The sequence below is a fragment of the Dinoponera quadriceps genome, unplaced genomic scaffold (assembly GCF_001313825.1).
Source record: "Dinoponera quadriceps isolate SergipeBrazil2010 unplaced genomic scaffold, ASM131382v1 scaffold4681, whole genome shotgun sequence".
NCBI lineage: Eukaryota > Metazoa > Arthropoda > Insecta > Hymenoptera > Formicidae > Dinoponera > Dinoponera quadriceps.
The window spans coordinates 419343-441644 of record NW_014561157.1 but is presented as its reverse complement, the minus strand read 5'-3'; the positions used below and the strand labels follow the sequence as shown (position 1 = coordinate 441644).

Sequence of the window (22302 nt, the reverse complement as noted above, 5' to 3'; positions counted from 1 at the left end):
GGGGGGGGGGGGGGGCAATGAGAAACGTACCTCATTATGACAAGCCGATGCCGATGTGTCTCCGCGCACGGTGGCGTTTGCCGCGGCTTGATTTACTCGCGACGGGGGCGATTTGCCCCGGCTCTCGCAGCTGGAGGCGATAAATTCGCGGATCCGTGTCTAAGCCGGGGGTTCGCGCGCCCTGTGACGCGCGAGAGTCGTAACGCCAAGTGCGGAATAAAAGCAAGCCGCGCGTGCTGCATCGCTCGCAAAACGTTCGCGTCGTGTTCTCGGGAACACGTCCGAGAACTACGGCCCGTAGACTCGGAGACGCGTAAAGCGGTATATCCCGCGAGCGAGCAAGCGAGCGATCGTAAAACGTCGATATGCCGCCCTCGACGCCATTGTCGAACAATGACGGAGCTGCTGGGCGACCGGCTTCGAATCTCCCGCGCGCGCGCCGGCGTCGATAAATTCGCGGAGGGCACGGAGTCGGCACGTCGCGCGGTTCGCGCGTGCTTTACGAGCTCCCGACGACCTGTCCCGCTCGTAAAGACTAACGTCGTCGCGATGAAAATTAACGAGGAACCCCCAAAAGCGATCTCGCGATAAGGCGTGCCCGAGACTCGAACACCGATGATAAGATAAATGAGAAGTCACTATGACTAGTGATGGTTCACATCGTGATAAGGTAAGGTTCTCTTGTCGGGAGAACGTCGAAACTCGTCGCAGGAAGATCGCGAGGGAAAATTTCCGTCGGAAAGAGATTCGATCTAACCGTGAAAATCGAACATAGCGTTCGGTATGTACTAAACGACGAACGCGCTACAACGCGATGCCAACGAGTGTCGTTATTGCGGGATTTCGCGTCGTGTTTTCTACGAAGTACGGTCAAAAATATGCGCTTACGTTAATGCACACGTGTTTGGTGAACGATAGTCGCGATGAGACGCACCCGGCTGCTCCTTTTTCTCGCACAAAGTCGGATTGTAAACTCGACATTCTCGAAGTGACGCGCACCGATCGGAGTTCGTAACCGTTGGTACGCGAAACCGTCACCGCGGCGCTACCTACAAGTAGTAAAGAGAGACGGAGGAAGAGGGAAGAGGATAAGTAGAGAGAAAAGTGATCGAGGAATGTCGTCCTGAGAGCGAAAGTAAAGCACGCGAAATATCTATTCGAGCAACACGAGTGTCTGAGAAATGTTTTAAAGAGTATAAATTTGTATTTACAGAGAAGCGGAAGATTGATTCGATCAATTAGATTCGTTAGAAAAATTCGACTAACAAACTAGCTGGCGCCATCCAACGATTACGGGAAAAGACTCGTTTAACGGGAGCAAGCCTCGGATAAGTAGAGTTCGAATCTTAGCTAAATGACCCGTTACGGTTAATTTTGGCTCGTTATAGTTAGACCCGTAAGTCCGGATTTACAATAGGCGTAGTAAGTTTTGAGTCGTAAGAAGTTGACCAATCAGTCGAATTTGAGAAGAATAGTCGATCACGATTGGTCAACTTCTTACGGCTTAAAGCTTACTACACCTATTGTAAATCTGGACTAATCGAATCAAGAGATGTCAGAAAACCTTCAAGTGCATGAGGTGTAGTATGGTGCACGTAAGAAGAACAGGTGTAGTATTCCCAAAAAAGAAAAGAGGACCGTACGATAAGTTGAAATATAAACAATTGTAGCGTAGATATCGTGAAAATTTAGAACAAAATGGATCCAGCTTTGCTTAGAGAGCGGGAACTGTTCAAGAAACGTGCCCTAAGCACGCCAGCGTGAGTATTTATATTGTTGTTACCTTAAGTAAAATCAAACAGAGGTTATGTTTTTCAAAAAATACTTATTCTGTTCAAAGATATTATTTATAAAATTAGTAATTATAAGATATATATAAATATGAAGAAATTTATCAAATATATATAATAATATCAAATATTATATCAAATTTGAGAAAATTCTAATGATGGAGAAATTTATAAAGCTTAATTTCTAAAGTTGCTACGTATCAAATAATATAAGTATATTACTATTCGTATCAAATAATATAAGTATATTACTATTCGTGACTACAGAGTTGAGAAAAAGAAAAAGGAACAAGAGACCTCGAGAGATGATTCGTTTAAGAAGAAACCTAAACCATCATCCATATCTTCGGGACCAAAATTGGACATGGTCAATTACAAGACCATGGCTGGCAGTACACAATACAAATTTGGTGTATTAGCTAAGATAGTGAAGCACATGAAAGCGAGGCATCAGGAAGGAGATGATCATCCCTTAACTCTGGATGAAATTTTAGATGAAACGAATCAATTAGATGTCGGATCAAAAGTAAGTATCTATTACCTGATCATCTCCTATTGACTAAGACAAATGATTTATATGCATTTATGTTACATTTTTATGTGCGTTTAGGTCAAACAATGGCTTCAAACGGAATCTTTGATAAAGAATCCCAAGATTGAGGTAACAGCTGATGGCAGATTTGTCTTTAAAGCTATGTATAAAATAAAGGATAAGAAATCACTGCTGAGACTTCTCAAACAGCACGATTTGAAAGGTCTTGGGGGCATTTTGTTGGAAGATATACAGGAAAGTTTACCACACTGTGAGAAACACTTAAAAGTAAGTAAAAACTCTCTAGAACTTTGGCGGTAATTTACATGAAAAACCTAATGTTAATTACATATTTTAGAGTTTACAAAATGAAATATTATTTATTACACGACCACTCGATAAGAAGAAAATAGTTTTCTATAACGACAAGACGGCGCAATTTCCTATTGATGAGGAATTCCAAAAGTTATGGAGAGCTGTTGCGGTAGATGCCATGGATGATCAGAAAATAGATGAGTATCTTGAGAAACAAGGTATCAGATCTATGCAAGATCACGGGCTGAAGAAGCCAGCGCCGCTCAAACGAAAGAAACCCGTTAATAGGCGGAAACAGTTTAAGAAACCGAGAGACAATGAACATTTGGCAGATGTCTTAGAGACGTACGATAATTAAAACGTTAGAATAATAATAATGCATATGAATGGTATAACGAAGAGTGTAAATACAACAGTTTTGTAAGTATGATACAATCATGTGATTCATTTTGTACTATACCGTGGAATAATTAGCAATCGTTCATTTCTCCATCATTTAATAAATAAGTATTAAATTTATTGCCATAATTTATTGTCACGATATCTCATTGTATAAGTACAAAATAAATATAGAATAATTGTAGTATGTTATAACACTTATACGTAAACTATTCATATATAAGTCACGCTCACAGTCAGCCTTTTGAATTCAAAAAATAACACAACGCTTATTTTTTATTTGGCGATGTGATAATTGTGGGCAAGTTAGAATCAGAGCTGGCCATTTGTCGCTGATTTTCTTTAGTACACCTCAGAACCCTAGCTTTAGCGAAGATCTAGATAGTCTCGTCATTTTGCGAAAAGATTATATTATAAAAATTTGTACACTATGCTATGTGATAATCTCGTTACTGTACAAATACAAATTTATATTTTCTTTGGTATTTGTAGAGAGCTTCGTGTTCATCGTTATTGATCGGACAGGTATATCGTCCTGAATTGTGTGAGTCGTACGAATAATGTGAATTATAATTATCCGAGTCGTCCTAATCACTTTTTTAAAGATGCGATATATTATCGTTTTCTAATTAAGATGCGTTCTCTTTTTATATTGATGATATTGATTTCAAACATTTCGAACGGCAACATCTACTCCTTCGGCAGAGCGGAATCGCTTTTCCCGCGCGAATAAGCACGCGTCTTGTTACTGCCGAGCATTCTGTCCAACAAAGATTGCTTGTTTCTTCTTCTGGCCGCGAGAACTTCTCTGCATAATTCGTGGAAGGATTCCGCGACTTGAGCCACCTATAACAATGGGAGCTATTTGAAGGCAGCCCAGCGCAAGTATTAAGCGCGAACTATTAAGCAGAGTTTTAATTACCTGCTCGGCAGCAGTTATTTCGCTAAACCAACATTCGAAATCCTTCGCCAAAATCTCTCCTTCTTCGGCGCTGACTTGCCGTAGATGAACCATGTCGGCTTTGTTCCCAACGAGAGCGAGAGGCATCGCGGCTTCCGGATCGGCTACCGCGAGGGCTTCCTTCGCTTTCCTCACGAAATTAAAGGACCCTCTGTCTGTTATCGAATAAACCAGCAACAAGCCGTCCGCCCACTGCAAAGTTTCCATCGACGGCAGCTCAACCTCGCTCTGAAAATTGTTTAAGTTACATGCGTGCAAGAACATCCCTGATGGCAATATTTGGCCGAAAATATAATTAAATTTTACTGAAATGTAGTTGAAATTCTCTCTCAATTTACCCAATTTTCATTATTATTTTATCAATATTTCAATAAAGATTCAGTTTTCAATTAAATTCAGTAAATTTCATATCTAATATTTCACAGTATTACGTTAAAAATGTCATAAGGGAAATTATGATTTCTTTTGAAATATATTTGAAATGTATTTTGTAATTTTTCAAAAACTTTCATTTCACTTTTCGTCGATTTCATAGTGCTTTCAGCAAAATACCTTCATCAGGGATGTCAATTTAATGCGAGAGATCTTTCACGTAAAATTTTACCTTCGGGCACGTGTCTAAAATTTCGAAAAGAATAGGCTCCCCGTCGACAAGTACTTCATGTTTGTATCTGGTTTCTAGAAGAAAAACGAGATTCGCTTTGAACATAGATGTATAGTAACAGTTATTCGTAAAATATATTTAAATCTGATATTTGAGGCCCTCGCAATGTGGAAAACAGCTCGGTTTGGCTTTCCCGAAGAAAAAAGAATACGGCACAAGCCTGGAAGTCAAGCCGAGACATGTACGAGGTTCTACGCGAAGATAAGACCGTTGTCTTCGATCTTCGATCGATTAAAACCACCAGCGCTTCGTTTTCTTCGCGGCAACGCGATTTTTTCATAAATCCGCTTCGAACAGTTCTTCTAGAGGAAGAACCTAACGCAAGGACGAAATTCGTGTATCGTCAAACATGCCTTTGGGTCGGATTTAGTTTGGAGCCCCAAAGCGGCACGTGCTTCTTCTTCTTCTGTCTACGACCGCGTCTGTATTTGTACAAAACGAGAAGCTCCGAGTTCGAGTATCAACCTCGCATTAGTACCCGTCCTGTCTAGTGTCAAATTCGTCTTCGATAAATTTAGACCAGACGCGGACTGAGGTATGCGCAGGGAGAATATACGCGACTTTAGAAGCGGATTACAGTTGCTGGCAGTTTTTCAGACCGGCGCGTCATTCCGTTGTACGTTTTATCGCACGCGTTCCGTAAGTCACGCGTGTGATCGATAAATGCGGCGTTACGCCACGGCGGTCGATCGAAAAATTTCGCCGCCCCACCTGTCGATCCCCGATAATCCCGAGTTCCCTCGGCGGCCCTGGCTCGGCGGAGAGGGAGATTTTTGGCAAGTGAAGGACATTTTCCTCTCTATTACGGGAAGACGAAAGAAGATACGTCCGCTTTCCGGAGGAGGAGGACGTTGAAAAAGTTCGCCGCGCGCTTTCGAGAAGAAGCTTCGCGGAACGCTGCGAGATGCGTATAGACTGTGAAAGGAGGCGGAAAGTGGAGGAGAAAAGTGTTCCCGGTACACTGCGGGAGTATCAGATCCGGAATGACAGATGCAGTTTTGAAACTTCTCGATCAGCCCCGGCCAGCCGGCATCGGGGATTTTTCTCACCTGATTGGTGATCGTACTCCCCGATATACCTCCTCGTCAGGAATCTCACCGTCAATGCTGAAACATAATAACGTTTCATTTGTGTAATCGATGCGGTCGCGCGATGTAATTACGTTACACGCGATATAATTGAATTGGCAAACAGCGGCTGCTGGTACTCAGACCAGTCGCGCAACGCTCGCGTCTCGCGTAATATCGCGGTGTTCTACATTTCGCCTGTTTGTTACAGTTCCCGTCCACTTATGCCAGAGGAAACCGACACGAAAATACTGTCTTTCGGTCGCGATTATTGCGCAACCGACCGCAGCCAGTACTTGATCGCGTTTCAGGAAAGAAACCCAACTAACCAGAAGTTAATAATAACGATTGACTTTTTTTGCGTTCATTACACCGGGGAAGAAAGTGATAGAATCGACGAAATTTTGCTTGAACGAGCATTTCTTTTCAAGCACAACGTTTAGTCACGAAATCAATGGTGCAGTTGCTATGATAAGTTATCAATTGATTTAATGATTTCCATCTTCTCAAGCAACTATATCGTATTGCTGCGTTAACTGCATGATTTGTTCAACTGATACAATATCTTTTTGAACGAGGGTGATCGCCGATTTTATCGATTCAACCGCAATTCTTCCCAGTGTACACATCTAATTTTACAAACGTTATTATATACGAGCGTTTCTTAATTAACGTCCACAATTCACGCAGCATTATACTTCATGAACAATTGAATCGAAAAGTCTTGAGCTATTTTATCGAAAGAGGTCATTATTTATGGCGACTTTCAACATAACATATCTTTATAACTACAGTTAAACCTTAAATTAAAATTCTATTAAAGCAAGATCTACTTGAAATTAATCGTAGAAAATAGATTTGTTATCCATATTTCGTCCGAGGCATAGCTTGCGAACAGCCTTTCCAATCGCTTATATCTCGTAAACTACCGACGTCTCGACATTTTCGCTCGGTATTTTTCGGCTCAAATTTTCACGAGGAACAACGCTGTATGTAATTAGTGAACGTTAATTAAGAAACTGTATAATATATTTATCTCATGCCTTTTTCAACCTTGACAAGAGTTTTATCATTTCATTACAATAAATAAAATACGTGTAAAAATTTCCTTCTTTTCCCAGTAAGAAAGAAATGATTAACACAACGTTATTGCAATGATATTTTATAACACGCAACGTTTCCAAATATATATAGTTCTTAATGTTGTATACAACGTCATTGTTAACAATATTCAACCCAAAAATTAAAAATAACACTTCTACACTATGACAACTTTACAAGTAACAATTCAGAAATATTCATAAAATGTTATGTTAAAATGTTTCTAAGATTCACATGAGATCAATGTTTCAAAAAATTATGTTTTAATGTTTCTTGCTTTCTGAATTGTTAATAATAACATGTAAAGACACGTGACTATACATAAGAAAATCTTTAGCCTAAACATATCACATTATTAAATATATTTGTACATGCAGCGAATAAGCGGATTTCCAGCTTGAAGGACTGAGGAGCGAAGCGAGACTTTCGCTCTCCGATGCTTAATAATCTCTTCGTCCACCGGACCACCGAAACAATGTCCATCCTGATAATCCCGACATCTCACGCGCATAAGTGATGAAGAGAGATTGATCTCTCGCCGATACGCGGTCACGCGCGCCGATATGATACCATGCCTGGACATATTGCGATTCGATCGGGAGAAACGAGAGCTACAACCTAGTGACCCGCTTCGAGGTGTACCACACTATTTTTACCACGAACTCGAACCTGCTGCGGCGCCACAAAACCTTGCACGAGCGCTGCGCGTTAACGCCGTCGTGACTTATTTCATCCCGAAACGCATTCTTGCACACGCTTTCTTTTCGTGCGCGAGTTACAGCTGTTTATAACGATGCGGGAGATAACAGAGGAATTTAGACTTTTTCACATCGCGAAGCCAACGTTCCCCGGTTGATGTTACATTGCAACGCAGACTTGTCTGTAATAAATTCGACTCGTGGCGGTTCTGACGACCCGTCGGCAGAAAGGAAAGAAAGAGAAAGAGAGAGGGAGTGGGTAACTTTCTAGTCGTTTTGTTTTGCAAACGTTGAATACGACGCGATAAATTTACCAGCACGATTTCGCAAAAATCAATAGACGAATATCTCCCTTTTCTCTCTTCTCTCTTTTCGTGTTCGCGAACGAAATCGACGTACCGAGATTCCGCGGATGCGAAGACGTCAGAGCGCACTGTATCTGTACATCTGAAATATATATTGTCTATAATATAAGTCGGTTTTGATCGACAGTGGCGCGTGCATGTTTCGAAGCCAGAAAATTTATTAGCGATTGGTTTATTTGCGTTGGAATTTGTGGAGCGGGATCATTCGGATGCCACTACGTTCCCTCCTCGGTTCAATCTCAATGTCGGTGAAAGAGTTTGCAGTTCTGTTCCGAATTTTCTCGCGCATTTTTCGCGAAGAAATCTAGCTTAACGATACATCGAAGTGCTCCGCTCTTTTCGAAGAGCGAAACTCACAAACTCACGATAACAGCACATCGCCGACTGTCCCAACGAAGCGCAATAGTCCGAAGGACGATTAAAAGCTCCTCGAAAAGCCCCGGTGAAACCGGAAACACCTTCGGAAAATCTTTTGAGCTCTTTCGATCGAGCAGGATCCGTTCAGTGTAAAATTCGCTATTTCTACTTCTTCGTCTCGATTCTATACTTCTATAAAGAAGAACGCGGGAGAAGAGAAATGTTTCCGATACATCTTGACGACGGTTTCTCGGACGTTCGTATCGCAACGATAAAGACGCGAGAAAGATATTTCTTTCCGGCGAATGAAATTACGAGCGCGAAGAGACATCGCGGTAAGCATGACGAATCGCCGGCTCCGATGATGGCCCAAGACGCATTTTGAGGTAAAACTTTATTAATAGCAGCCACGCGTTCTTCCCGGCCGAAGAAGAGGCGGTGCAAGCTTCACCGGGGGACTCAGCAATTATTTACTCACCTATGCCTTTACACTTGCCATTACCGAAAATACACGGCGGTTGGCCGCACTCAGGCTCTCCTTGCCTCGCATATCTCATACATGCATCTCCATCGGACGGACCTTCAACAGCCTCTCGCGCGCACTTGCACTTGAATTTAGAGCGCGTTGACATTTAGCCCGCGAACTACTTTTTTTCTCGAAATACGCGCGCACCTCCCGCTGCTCTTCCGTCCTCCTCCGGCCGCTCCTCTTCGCGGCGAAACGCTCGTGCGGGCGACAAGTCCGGCACTTTGCATGCGGTACGACCGAGAACAGCGGTCCACCAAACGAATTTGTTCTTAATTGCGCGCCAAGGTCTCCCGATTTATGCCAGGCTCGCAAATGTCCGAGACTGCGGCCTTTACGATCGTCACGATCGTCCGGTATTTTCCGCCATCCTCTATTCAGTTTGCACGCACTGAGAATGAAACGGTTGAATTGACGAATCACCCTCGGTCGGAAAATTATTACTAGAGAAATGACGTTATGTTGGTGCAACAATATGTTGCCTCGTTACTGGCCAAATCGCAGTCGCGTTGAATCAGCTGATAACTCATCACAGCAATTATATCATTTGTTCAGTGGACTAAGCGTGCTTAGAGGAATTTTGTTCGTTTAAATATAAAGTTTCGTTGATTCTTGACCGCTTTTTTCTCAGTGCGTTAGCACGGCTAAAGTGAAGCGTAGTGGCATACGCGATGATATTGTTCGAAGCATGCCGTTAAAATATTTTGATTGGCATAATCAAATTATTTTTCGATCCGTGCCGAGAAATGGCGCTATTGATATTGGGGGGAATCATCAGTAAAGTTATCGTACGCACGGAGAAAACGAATTTCGCTGGAACAGCAAATTTTTCGTTAATATAGTGACAACAAACAGATTTGTTTGGACAGCTGAAAGATTTTAAATTAAGAGTATTCATTGCTATATGCTGGATATATCGACAGCAAGATAGTTTGGTCATGCCAACTCAATTTTATCGCTGTCAACGTTTTGCTACAATAACAAAATTATTTTATCCGTGTAATAAATTTTTTTACTGTCACTATATTATAACAAATAATTTGCTGTTTCAGCAAAACTTTTTTCTCCGTATAATTATCCAAATGCGTTTCATTATAATTAAGTCGTGGAATAGAAAATCGTAAAATGCAGAACAAAGTTTCTTTTTACGTTAAAGAACTCGGCGATCCCCTCGTTAACTTTGTAATTATCGTTATTGCTTTTTCCCTACATACAATAGCCTGTCGCTGCTATAACTACATTTTACATTTTTATCTTTTATTTTTACTCTTTCTCGCGATATTTATTTTATAGAAACGAATATTTGTTTCGCTATAAAACGTTAATTCCGAAAAAGTGTATACTTTTATCACGTAATTTTTCCATTTTTTATCAAAATAAGTTAATACACAACACCAGGGGAAGATCAAACTTTCACTGTAAAAGTCTAATCCCATCGAAATACGTTCGCTCACCGCTTTTGCCAACTCCCGGCGCTCCTATCACAGCCACCTTGACTTCGCACAGCGAACTTTTCTTCCTCCTGATACCTCTAATTGCATTTGACGTCATACTATGAGTATTTGTCACTGTAAAAGAAAAGAAAGATTAGACAACACGATGTCATACGGAACGCCTCAGTGTCTAAAGAGAGTTTCCAAACGCAGATTTCATCCCATCCTGCCGTGTCGGAAGAAAGTTCTCGAAATTAGCGAATGTTATCGCGACAGATTGCGAATATTTTTCAAACTATATGTCATATACTTTTAAACATATCAGGTATTGCATTTAACATTACCTGCAATTAGTAATTTGATCATTCAGGCTAATAAATCATTATCGAATATGGCAATTATTGTGGCGCCGTGTCGCAAATTTATAAACCAATCATTCGCATGCTCTCCGCTTGTTGATCATCGCGGAACCGGCGGCCTATTAGCGTCTCGGATGATCGAACCGCTCGGTTCCATTTCCCCTCGGTCTCGGTGCGGTGAAAAAAAAAAGAAAGAAAAAAGCGAAGATTTTTAAAGCACTTAGCGGCGCATCCGCCGCGTGCTTCTCTTCGGGCGTGTGTTTGAATAAGTCGCGCTACACTTCGGAAGAGGAAGGGAGCGGCGCGAGAGCGCCCGTCTAGAAACGCAGAAAGCGAGAGGGAGAGACAACGAGGAGCGGATAGGAAGAGACGGCAACACGTGACGGGTACATTAATAGAACGGTTTGCACACACATGTCCCGCGGAATCTCGGGAATTTCTTCTACTGCCTAACAATGTGCCGGGGTTACGGATACGGTGGGATACGATAGAGCGCGGTTTGTTACGAAATTTCCGTGTAATCGCTCGCGCGCGCGCGCGCGCCTAATCTCAACGACGCTCCCGATCGATCTCTCGTTGAATGCCGGCGCGAATGCGATACGATTGTTGATTTATTTTATTCGTGACAATGGTTGGTAAATTTCCGTCGAGTACCGCGCGAATAACGAGAAGAAAGTGGTGGGAAGACACCGCGAATATTTTCCCGGTTAATCGCCGGCGCGCTGAGGCCCGCGCCGGTGTACTTAACGACACACTTTCGCAAATGAATGCGCGTTAACGGGTCTCGGGGCATTTCACCGCGTAACAAAGTAGCCACGATCGTACGGTACGGGTATAAATACGAGCGGCTCTATAATGACGTAGAGATATGCAAATGAGCGCACGTCTAATGTCAGCGGACGGTATTTAAACGAGTGTAAACCGCTCTCGCGCTCGCCGAGGCACGGGGGGAGGAGGGGGTATTTTCTCGCCCCGATCGTCCTACGAAAAATCGCTCTACCTTCGTCCTACCTCGCGACTTCGTAGTGATCCGTCTATCTCTAAGAATCGTCTAGCCGTCCTATGAAAAATGCAAATGAAAGAATACACAGGAAGCGACACGGTAGGAGCATGGCGGTGCCAGGGACCTTATTTTCTGCGTTTGGAAAGACTCCGTATTCTAGATAGTCCTCATTCGAGACGTTACCGGTGCATCGTGACATCATTGATAAGAGATAACAATGCAGCGTCGAACAACCGATGTCAACGAAACGCGTAACATCGTAGAGACACACGAATTCGCTTTTCCCGTTGGGTGAAACGTTCTGTGTAAATAACGATTCACTGACATTTTTATGTTACTTTAACAAGGTGAATATGTTAATTTAACATATATCTGTACGCTTTTTAACATACTCCCGTGTTAAGGGCGCGAGAATTTTAGCAGATTAATTACACCGAATTATTCACCGTGCATAATTATTCCCCGATGCGTGGAAAAATCCTCTTCGACAGGCTAAATCGTGAATTAAACGCTACTCTACCCGTCGAGAGTTCTCGAACGCAGCCTGGCAAAGTACGCACAAGGCACACCAGCTGGAACTTACCGGTCAGCTAAAACACACTTCGCTGCTGCGCTCGATTGTCCGTTATTGTCTCACCGTCACAGGATCCACCGTCGATTCGTGTCACGATCGAACAGCTCGCCGAGTATCGACGGGAATGCATAACTCTAACGCGGCACGAAGCGGCTCGCGTGATTAGCCATTGGTGATTAACAATTTCGCGGTTCGAGGATCAAAGGGTGAACGCGAACCTGCCCGCGGCGACCGTGCATAGCACACCTGTTCGCCGGTGGACGCGATCGGATCATAGAGATTGTCCGGGCGACGATCGGCCGCGACGAAGCGCGCGCGTCACGTGGAGGGTATCTCTCGTTTAAATTCGCAGCGCGAACCGCCGCGGCTCTCGGTCCCGGCGCGACTGTCTCGTCTCATTCTCTTCTGGCGGGTCGCGAGGCCCGGTTCCTTTATTGCTCTCTTAAGCCGCGTACACGCGGTACCCCGCTTCCGGTACAGATGTGCGCGCAGACGAAGGTCGAGATTCGAAACGGCCGATGTCCCGCCGAGTCACGGAGCAGCGCGACGCGCCGTCTTAGCGGCGGGATAAAATTGGAGCGGACGTCCGCGCCGTGTCGCGACGTCGAAGCGGTACGATCGATGTTTACGGGAAAACGCGGGAACCCCCCGTCGAATTCTCGATTAGCGACAATCGCGAAAGCCGAGCCCGTCGACGAATTAACGTACGCGTTTCGTGAAGGCACGTTAGCTTCCCAGACAACGTCGAAATTCGGGATATAAGACGGCTTTGAGGTATCTTTAAGACGTCTTGCGGCCCCATTTTAGACATTGTGCTGTCTGGCCTGAGGAACGACGAGCGTGACGAGCAATCCGACGATAAATACGCAGACTTTGAAGCTGCCTCAAGTCTAAATCTCAATTTACGATACATGTAGTAAACCTTTAGCTGTTTGTTCTAAACAATAAAATGTGACGTAATTTCTGGCAAAAAGCATTTCTCGTGTCTCTCGCGCTCTCAAAATAACTCATAATAACACTTGATTCTTGAGTATCGCGATGTTCGGTAACGCTGAAGACACTGTCTGCTAGAAATTACGTTAGAATTTAGCGCTTAGAACCGAAATCTAAAGGCTTACTATGTTTACGATAAATCTGGGCCGAAAAGTCTCTAAAGAAATTCTATTCCTTGAATTCCATATTTTCGTTTAATGCAGAACCACCGGCACGCAAGACGAAATGAACAACGTAATTTTTTGACACTTATTTCACGAGATTATCGGAAAAACCAGAGAAAACACGACGGACGAAGAGGAGTGCGTACCAATTTCCCCGAGAGTTTACTTCGGTCGTGTGTCAAATAATGTAGAGAGAACGCGTCGGTAAGAGTAACTGTAGCTACGCATGGAAAATACGGTTTTGTAGTCGCCGATGATTTAACAGCACGACGTTGTAATTACGTTCGGAGCGCAACCAAGAACGCTCAGCGCGGAACGGTACGAACATTTTCTACGTTTATCGACGAGCCTCGGTATTTACAACGGCGGATACAGTTCAGTCACTTGGAGGAGTCGCGTTAGCGGACCCGGGAATTTCTTCCTTTCCGACCTCTTCGACCTACTCACGAAGTCGTCTTGACGCTTCTGGACAACCACCGAAGAACCAGTTCACGGCTTTCAATAGGACAGGTTTCACTCGATCTGAATACATATATATATATATATATATATATACACACACACACACACAATGAGTTCATTAATTTAAATTTGGAGTCTCCCCAAAATTAATTTACATCTATTTGCTACGATAATGATTAGAATTAATCGTGATATCGTCTTAATAAATATCCTTAACATGTCCATATATCCAGACTTTGCGATTAAATAAGTCATTTGCCTGAACATTGCAGAAAATTACTTATATCCGAACGTAAAAAGATATACATGTGTGTGCGTTGAGAGAATATATTTTAAGATTAAAATATGCAGATTAAGGTTGACCATTTTCTTATTAATTTTAATAATTATCGCAGTAAGAGGATATTGTGAAACCCTTTCTCTTATTATCAAGCGAACCGCCTTTGAAGCCTCGCATGAGCGTTTATCTTGATGTTAATGCGATTAATACTTAAAGTGAACCGTAATGGTTCTCATTAGATTCTATCGCATTCAGTTGTTACGTACTCTTTATAATCGGTTCATCCTCGTAACCATCGTCGATTATACTCTCCATCTCATCGAAAAGCCGACGGTTTTCCCTCTCGATTCTGTCGCGTAAATCGCATTTTGCTACTGCTTCTCCTACGTAGCAATCTTCCGTAATTTTCAGCAATAAATTATCGTAATTAGTAACTTCTATTACTCGTACATGCGAAACGCGAAAATTACCGTGAGGAGAATGTGTTATCTTATTATCAGGAGCTATCATCATCGATAGACAATCGTTAACGCGAGTGCGATCTTGACGATGCTGCTCGGTGTTTTCATACGTCGGTTCTTGTCCGACATCATCTTTCTCATCAGTCACTGAAACTACGTTTGAATCTGTTTTCGTGCTCGAGGAAGATTCTCTCGTCTACAATGAAAAAATTTATATCCGCAATAAGTCGGAAAATATTACATACATGTGTGTTGTTATATAATCTAATCTCCATCGCTCTCTGTCACTACAGTTATTATAACGTCAGAAGCAATGATTACGAATTATATCCTCGCTGATCGATAACTTCTTGCATCCGACGTCATTAATACGCCTGCAATGACAGATCGCAGCAGCTTTAATAAAAGTTAATATTCATTAATATTCGCACAATATTTTTTGCAATATAATCTTTATGATCCCTGGCGGGTTCTCCTTGTCGCAAATCAATATCGTCTTTCATCTCATCCGCTATCATGTCGCATGCCGTGATTTTCGCTCTCGCATCCTGCGGAATTGATGAATTGTCGTTCGCGCATTCCTCATCGATTATCGTCATCTGTTGCGAACTCTCCCTGCAAATGTTAACACTATTTCCTCTCCGTAAAATTTGCGTAAATTACGTAAATCGCGAATAAAATTACTGAATTGCGTCTTTAAAGCGTTGTTTAGATATTAAACGAGTGCGAACGATCAAATGTGCCACATGACGGCGTTTCTCTCTCTCTCAATATACCTCATCAGATATATAATACTCAATAATGGATTGGAATATTTGATCCTGCCGAACTTAGCAATAACGTGTTTACCTAAGTCTTGGAATTGCTCGTACGTACAATGCTGACTGTATCAATGCACAGGATCTTAACGATATGTCCTTGGCGTCTGCATTTCGATGATGACGATGGTTATGATGGTGATGATGGTGGTGGTGACGGTGGTGATTATTGTACCGATGGTATTTCCCTTTGACACTGCGAATTGCATGGGGCTGCCTTCTACCTCGCTTTCTACAAGATTCTCGTATTTATCAAAATGTTCACTTCGAATTTATTAGAATTCAAAAACTTTAATTCTCGCCACGCTAACGTCCAATATAATGAAGCTGCGTTCCTTCGATACAGGCTTTCGCGAATTATCAGCCGAATTTGTAGGCACGAATCAAAAGCGCGAGCAGGTATTTATATGCAAAATATAATAACTGACCTCTTCGGTGTATCATCACCGTCGTCGATATCTGTTTTATTAACGTGTTTTTTTGGCTCACGATGACACCTCGTATCGTTCACATGTACTTTTCGGTACAGTTCTTGAATTGACTGTGTCTCAAGTTGATCATCTTGCTCGCCGATGTTCGCTTTATCAAACTTCTGTGTATTTTCGGCCATGTTAAGGACGAATTTCAATCCGTCTGCGACGAGATCTATCAAAGTGCAACACGTTCCACGAGCAACTAAGGGAACATTTACTTGTTTATAATTATAACATAACAAAAATGTGGTGGAACAATTTTAGTTATCTATTATAAATGTAAATCTAATAAAAGTTGAATATACACGTGTATATGTAATGTGTCTCAATTTTATCTACTTTTTACGGTTTTCATCAATGCAGATATAATCCATAAACATAAAATAAGATACTAAGATCTCGTATGTCATTAACTAGGAATTTTAATTGGAATAGTGTCGGGATATATTTTTGCGATTGACATCAAAGATATTCTCCTCGCGTCGAGACCTCGAAAGTATCTCGTAACGTAAATACACATTCTGCCGGAATTTTAGACACAAATACGTATTAGCACTTTGACATTATGTCACGAGCATTCGCGCTTAGAAAATATTCTCACGATTGCGTAAGCAGCTGAAGTGTATCGAGAAGGTAATCAAAAATTAGGACAGACGGCAGTAAAAAGATGAGTAAATAATAACTTTCTCCCTTTTTCTCTCTCTCCTTCTTTCTCCTTTCACCCGGCATTTTTTCACATTTTCGCTACTCACGTGAACGTGACTTGGGCACGTAATACAGAACGACGCCGCACAAGATTAACGCGATTAACGACAGACTCTTCAGGTGGGCGATCCATCCCAGCACACGGAATGCCCCGTCCAAATAACCTGACGAGCGAAGGAGGAAGTCATTTCGGCGACGAAAAGACACCGCTTTCTCTTACCGTGTCCGTTCCGCGATTTAAAAGACGCGTATTGCATAGCGAGCACGATGGCGACGAGCACTACGGATTTCATAGTAAACGGAGGATGCAATGAGCGTCTAGGTAATATTTATCATCGTTCAATCATTCATCGCGTTACGCCGGGAAAGCAGAAAAGAGAGGAGAATTGCGTGACATGCGCGTGCCGAAGCGAACGATTGTCACGGGAAAAGGGGCAATTTCACCTCGTTCCTCGCGCGTCTCCAATTACGCGCGCCACTAATTACGTCTTGATTAACGCTCGATGATCGCAACGACGGTTAGTACGACGCGCAAAATTGCGCCGATGGTTGCGCGGTGGTGAGGGTTTCCGATCGCATTCGACGTGTTCGCGGCCAATAAGTAACCGTGTAAGATCCATATCTTAATTTTTTATTATGCTCTGAATACTTTACAATATAATACAAAGGAAACGTGTCATGTGTATCGATCGCTTTTACTACGACCTAGAGTGGGGTGGGTTGCGCGCACATACGAGAAGGTGTTTCCGCACGAGTCTCGATAGCGATAGGGACAGCACAACGTGGGCGAAGCGTGGGGACTCGCACTATTCGCTAAACAGTGCCTCTCTAAAGCAACGTAGCTCCTCGTTACCGCCCGGAGAACTGCTCGGGAACTATGAATTTCCGAGGAGCCCGAAGGGGAGTTATACGGCGCCTATATACGGAGACTACCTAAGTAAGAACACAACTTAAGAATATTCTTTACGGAATACTGTTTACTTCTATACACGTTCAAATTCTAAATTAAGTGCGACGGGCCGATGAAGACACTCGTTGTAACTCGTGCGAGAATCGATGAATGTCTTCGTCGGCTAGTCCGGGAGGACTGCCCGACTCCGTACAGCCACGATATGTTGATTCACTTGTGACGAGAGGGAAATACTGTGTGTTCACGGCCGCGAACAACGAGTTCTATCGAACGATGAACAACGAGAAGTCGATCCCGCGAGTTCTACGAAGAGTTCAGTGACTACGGTAAAATCTATGGCGACGATCACCTCGCGATACAGCTTTGCTAAACGTGAACTGTACTACGATACATCGGGGCAGATGCCAGTGTTTGCTGGATTAAGCGAATCTATGCGTGATATGCTAATTGTAATAATACAATATCATGTGGAATAGAGAACAAAGTAATAATAATAATATAATTAATAATAGTAATGTGAAGATCGCACGGGTGTACGTGTAGTCATCAGCGAGAGAAAGAGAAACGAGAACGGTATGTTATCTTGTTTATACGAAGATCATTCTTCGCGTTTAATCTTCAGCGTCCGTTTAACACCTCGTGGAAACGTGCTCGAGAATATCGGGCTATCGTTAATTACTTCATCGACAGATGTCTAATTACACAACCGAAACAAACGATTATCTAGTTTATATGAAGATAATTTTTCATGATCACGGTCTTTAGCGTCCATTTAACACTTCATGAGAATGTGCTCGAAAGTAGACATCGTATCACGAATTACTTCAGCCACGGATGCCTGGTCGATACATCCGAAACGAACAATTATCTCGACGAACGTAAAAAAGATGACGGACACACGTGTACGCGTGCGACATGAATGGGACGACTTTATACATAGAGTGAGGGACGAGTTGATGCGCGCGCGACGAAGGTGACGATGAGATTACGTGCTCCACCGAAACCCGCAAGCCGAAGCTCTTCGACACAGTTGAACACACTTGAAACAAATATCTCTCGCGATCGTCTGTTTCTTAATTATTTTAAAGCCACTGATAAAGACGACAAGCTTTCGAAATGTGCCATTATTAACAGAGGCCTACTGTCCTACTGTAATTTCCAAGAGAAACGCGTTTTCGTTCATTATTGATCACCGTCTGGCAAACTCTCAAAAGTTATTGTCATCGAACAGTTCTAGGAAGATCGTTTAGTCTAAATCGGTCGATAGACGCGATCGGCCTCGGGGATCGGCGGCTCGCGGGAGGAATAACCGAATCGGTACAGCGAAGACGCGAGGGAGCTCTCGTTTTTACGCAAAGGATGCCTTGATTTTGCTGATGGCGTTTGTGAGGTGGGTCATCTCGGTGTTGAGCTGGGCCATCAAACCATCCAGCCTGTCGACGCTGTCGAGGACTTCGACGCGCTGCGTGTGCGGATTGAATCTGACCTCGAACGGCCGGCTCATGGTGGACACCTGCGGGAGAGACCAAGGATTTATCATTTTAGATTCACTCGCCGAGATGAAAACCTACGATCAGCGACAGGGGGCCGGCCAAATTTCTCAATCGCCACGTCTGATTTACACAGTGAATAGAGTCGTGGGGAGCTAAAATTGTCACAAATCGAGAGGAAGATCGAAAGAATAAAGGGTGCGATCTCCAACGAGTGCCCGTTGAGGGACGAAGAAACAATAGAGGGAATTGAAATTCTCGTTCCCTTACCCAGCGACGGAATTTCTCCTTTGCGTCCTCGAAGCTCTCGGCCACGTAATATATCGGCTGGTATTCCTGATCTTGGTACTTCTGGAGAGCGGTGCTCGGCGGATCGAAGGCTCGGAGCTCGCACTTATCGCTCAACGCGTGCAACAGCTCGCCGTAGGACGACAACAGGCCAGCACCGTAAGCCTTGACCTCGGAGCCGTCCTTGCAGAGACCGAATTCGACGGTGAACCAATAAATGGTCGACAGCTTCTCGATCTCCTCGTCCGAGGCACCGAGAGACGCCAGGCCGATCTCTTGCGAGAACTGCGCGAAGCTGGGATCGGCCAAGAGCGGCATGTGACCCAACAGCTCGTGGATGCAGTCCCTGCGAACAGAAAACGAAGCGCAACGATTCAATGATAACGTATCTCACGATCTGCCGATTTGCGTTTAAACTGGTCATTTATTAATTCCGAGCGCGCATATTCGCGCAATCCGGTCGTCACTATTCAACCGGTCGCGACGTTTTGATTTAATTTGCATCGACCGCGAGATTTTTACCGTTTAATTGAGCGAGGCGAAGCGTGGGCGTGCCAAAATAAATTACCACGTCGTGGGATAAACGGCGCGGATCGAATAGCAACTCGAGAAACCGCTCCGTTCTTGCCGGCCGACGGAGCTATCGGCGACAGAAATCGCACGCGGCTCGCTGCGCGGGAGAAATGAGTTCGCAACTGCGGAACTGAGTTATCAACGCCATCGCGTCGTTAAAAGCCAATTAGAGTTCCATTACGAGCTTAGAGAGGCGCGGTAATTCTATTATCATCGTTCTCTGTGTACCGGGGCGCAGACTCCCGTCATAACGCAATATCGATTGCCTCGCGCAGTTTGACGCGAAGAGACAGCAGTGACGCGGGTCTGAACGACCTTCCGCAATGCGCGATTTTTAAGACGCGTGTCCTGCTGCTTTGCGCGTTTACGGTTATCCGCCTCTGTTTATATCGAATTGTCAAATCGTCCAAATTTCTAACTGAGGCAATCCATAACATGACGTCTGCCACGGTTGCAGATTTAGTCCTCGGTCGACTTTAATCACGTTATTTTGGAGAATGACTGCTGTGCGGCGCGTTCATCGTGAATATTTTCCGTTGCTGTTGGCGAATGTCGCTTATCAGCCGACTTATAAAAAGATTCAAGACGAAACGTATACATCTGGTTCGAACGCCATTTCTTCTCGATTTAGACCTGAGAAATCTGAACGAAAGCAAAGGCTGTGGCAATTTCAAAACACTTACGGCTCGGGAGTATGGTAGGGGCTGTTGATGTGGCGGACGTATTGGGTGCTCTGGAATATCCTGAAGGCGAGGCTAGACAGGAAGTCCCGCGCCGTCAAGAGACCAGCGGCCGGCCGGAGGGTGAATCCCGTGTTCTTCTTCAGGAAATCGCTGACATCCTGCAACTGCGGGATACGGTGGGACTCGAAGATCCTCTCCTCCTGCAGCTTCTTGAAGACTCTCTGATACTCGACGCATGCGTGCTTCGGCACCAGGTCGAGCACGGTGTTGAAGACGCGCGACCAGGTCTCGTTCTCCGTCTCGGTGTAGGGGATGCTGGGTATCGGGTCGCCGTACTTGTAAGCGAAGGCGATCTCGGCGATGACCTTGCGCCGGGCGCGGTACTCCTTGTCGGCGAAGCCCGGATGATTCATGTCGAGGTCCGGCTCGAACTTGGTCATCAGGTGGTTGCAGTTGTCGAGGTCGGAGGCGTGACGGGGGAACCAGGGATCTTTGATGCTGACGGAGTTGTCGGCGAGCAGGGTCACGCCGTCCAAGGCCGAGCTCTGTCGCAGATTCCTAATCAGCTGCAACAGGCTCTGCCTGCTCATGTCGACCTTGACGAGCACCTCGAACTGCACACCCTCTTTCTTCGAAGGCCGCGACTCCACGTGAGTGACCGTGCCCTTGAAGTTCTCGATGGTCTTCAGGATCCTGCCCAAGGAGCCGATGCCCTCCCGCAATCGCAACACCAGCGCCGCCTTCTGAACGCTGTGCTCGCTCTCCGGTGACTCGGTTATGGTCTTCGCGAGCACCACCTCTTCCTCGGTTAGCCCGGCATCTGCAAAGAATTCATCCATCGTTCGATTTCGCAATCTTCCGGATGAAGTCGACGTATTCCAAATCTGTCCGATTGTTTTTGTCGAACAATAACAAATTTTGCCCGAGTTTTGGATGCCAAATAACACTAGCGCTCTTTTGCGCACGAGATACGCGATGTTTGGGGAAACAGGAATGCCTGGTCAACGCATGGATGTGTGTGTGTGTGTGTGTGTGTGTGTGTGCGTGAAAGAGAAAATATAAAAAAAAGGAAGACTCGTCCCGCGGCAATTTCTTCGGAACGATTTCCTCTTGGGCGCGACTTCTCTCGCGAGAAGTCTTAAGTGACTTCCGCGGCGATAATCGGGCAATTCAGAGTCCATTTCTGCGTTCCTCGCTACGCGTCGGGGAACGCGGAGTCTATTCGACCGCGGGGGCGGCGAAAGAACGGCAAAGTAGCCCCCATTGTCACGGGCGCGGACGTGCCGGCGAGAAGATGGAAGGGCATGGCGAAAAGGAATAACCGTGTTACCGCGCGTTTACCGCGCGACCTCTCGAGAAAAGCTCTCCTCCGGTAATACGATTCTAAATGCATAAAAGCGACTTCGAAGAGCGGAGCGTGGCTGGCTCGGAAAGAGACGTATAATTCACCCAAGTGTCGGCCGAGCACTCCGCGGCCTGCTCTCGCGCGCTGCACGCGCCCTCCACAATGGCGGCCGTTTCACCCTCCGTTTCACCCTCTCACCCTGTCCCTTCGCGTGCGTCACGCGCTTCGCCCTCCCCGCGGTAGCTCGCGCTCGGCTATTTCGCGCTCCACTTATGTCGAGCGCGTAAGCGACATTTCGCGAGATCTCGTAAACCAGGCGAATACCGTAAACGACCGATTACGCGAGCGAACGGGGGAGAGAGGGGGGGGGGGCGGATAGAAGGTACACTTACCGTCGTCGTAATCGTCATCCGGTTTCCCGTCACTGTCCGACGAGGCCTCAGCTTTCGCTTCTGCAAGTCACAAGTAGATTCGTGCTCATGCTACGTGCGACATTTACGGAGAGGGGGGGGG

The 22302-nt window shown here is 44.7% G+C and overlaps 3 protein-coding genes across 8 annotated transcripts in view; 1 reads left to right on the top strand and 2 right to left on the bottom strand.

Moving 5' to 3' along the window:
* The first annotated feature begins 1598 nt into the window (after positions 1–1598).
* Positions 1599–3010, top strand: LOC106750926 (transcription initiation factor IIE subunit beta). Its single transcript, XM_014631577.1, has 4 exons — positions 1599–1760; positions 2058–2316; positions 2401–2610; positions 2681–3010. Exons 1-4 carry the CDS (start codon positions 1699–1701, stop codon positions 2993–2995), a joined length of 846 nt encoding a protein of 281 aa, XP_014487063.1. The 5' UTR covers positions 1599–1698; the 3' UTR covers positions 2996–3010.
* A 137-nt stretch (positions 3011–3147) lies between these two features.
* LOC106750927 (ras-related and estrogen-regulated growth inhibitor) lies at positions 3148–12562 on the bottom strand. 5 transcript variants are annotated; one of them, XM_014631579.1, is made up of 8 exons: positions 12154–12562; positions 11754–11871; positions 10230–10343; positions 7927–7974; positions 5711–5767; positions 4602–4675; positions 3959–4225; positions 3148–3882 (listed from the first exon to the last, which is right to left on the bottom strand). In XM_014631579.1, exons 2-8 carry the CDS (start codon positions 11770–11772, stop codon positions 3727–3729), a joined length of 735 nt encoding a protein of 244 aa, XP_014487065.1. In that variant the 5' UTR covers positions 11773–11871; positions 12154–12562; the 3' UTR covers positions 3148–3726. The 5 variants fall into 5 exon arrangements, with proteins under 5 accessions (XP_014487065.1, XP_014487068.1, XP_014487064.1 ...); XM_014631582.1 differs by lacking the exon at positions 11754–11871 and having other exon boundaries at positions 12154–12560; XM_014631578.1 differs by lacking the exons at positions 11754–11871; positions 12154–12562 and adding an exon at positions 10553–10851.
* A 4548-nt stretch (positions 12563–17110) lies between these two features.
* The window catches only part of LOC106750925 (tyrosine 3-monooxygenase), a 14570-nt gene continuing 9378 nt past the window's right edge, over positions 17111–22302 (bottom strand). The window contains exons 4-7 of one of the 2 annotated variants that reach the window (XM_014631575.1): positions 22182–22241; positions 20445–21264; positions 19171–19534; positions 17111–18923 (exon numbers count right to left, since the gene is read on the bottom strand). In XM_014631575.1, the coding sequence (XP_014487061.1) occupies positions 18759–18923; positions 19171–19534; positions 20445–21264; positions 22182–22241 (1409 nt within the window). In that variant the 3' untranslated portion in view covers positions 17111–18758. The remainder of the gene's footprint in view (positions 18924–19170; positions 19535–20444; positions 21265–22181; positions 22242–22302) is intronic. The other variant, XM_014631576.1, reaches the window with a different exon arrangement.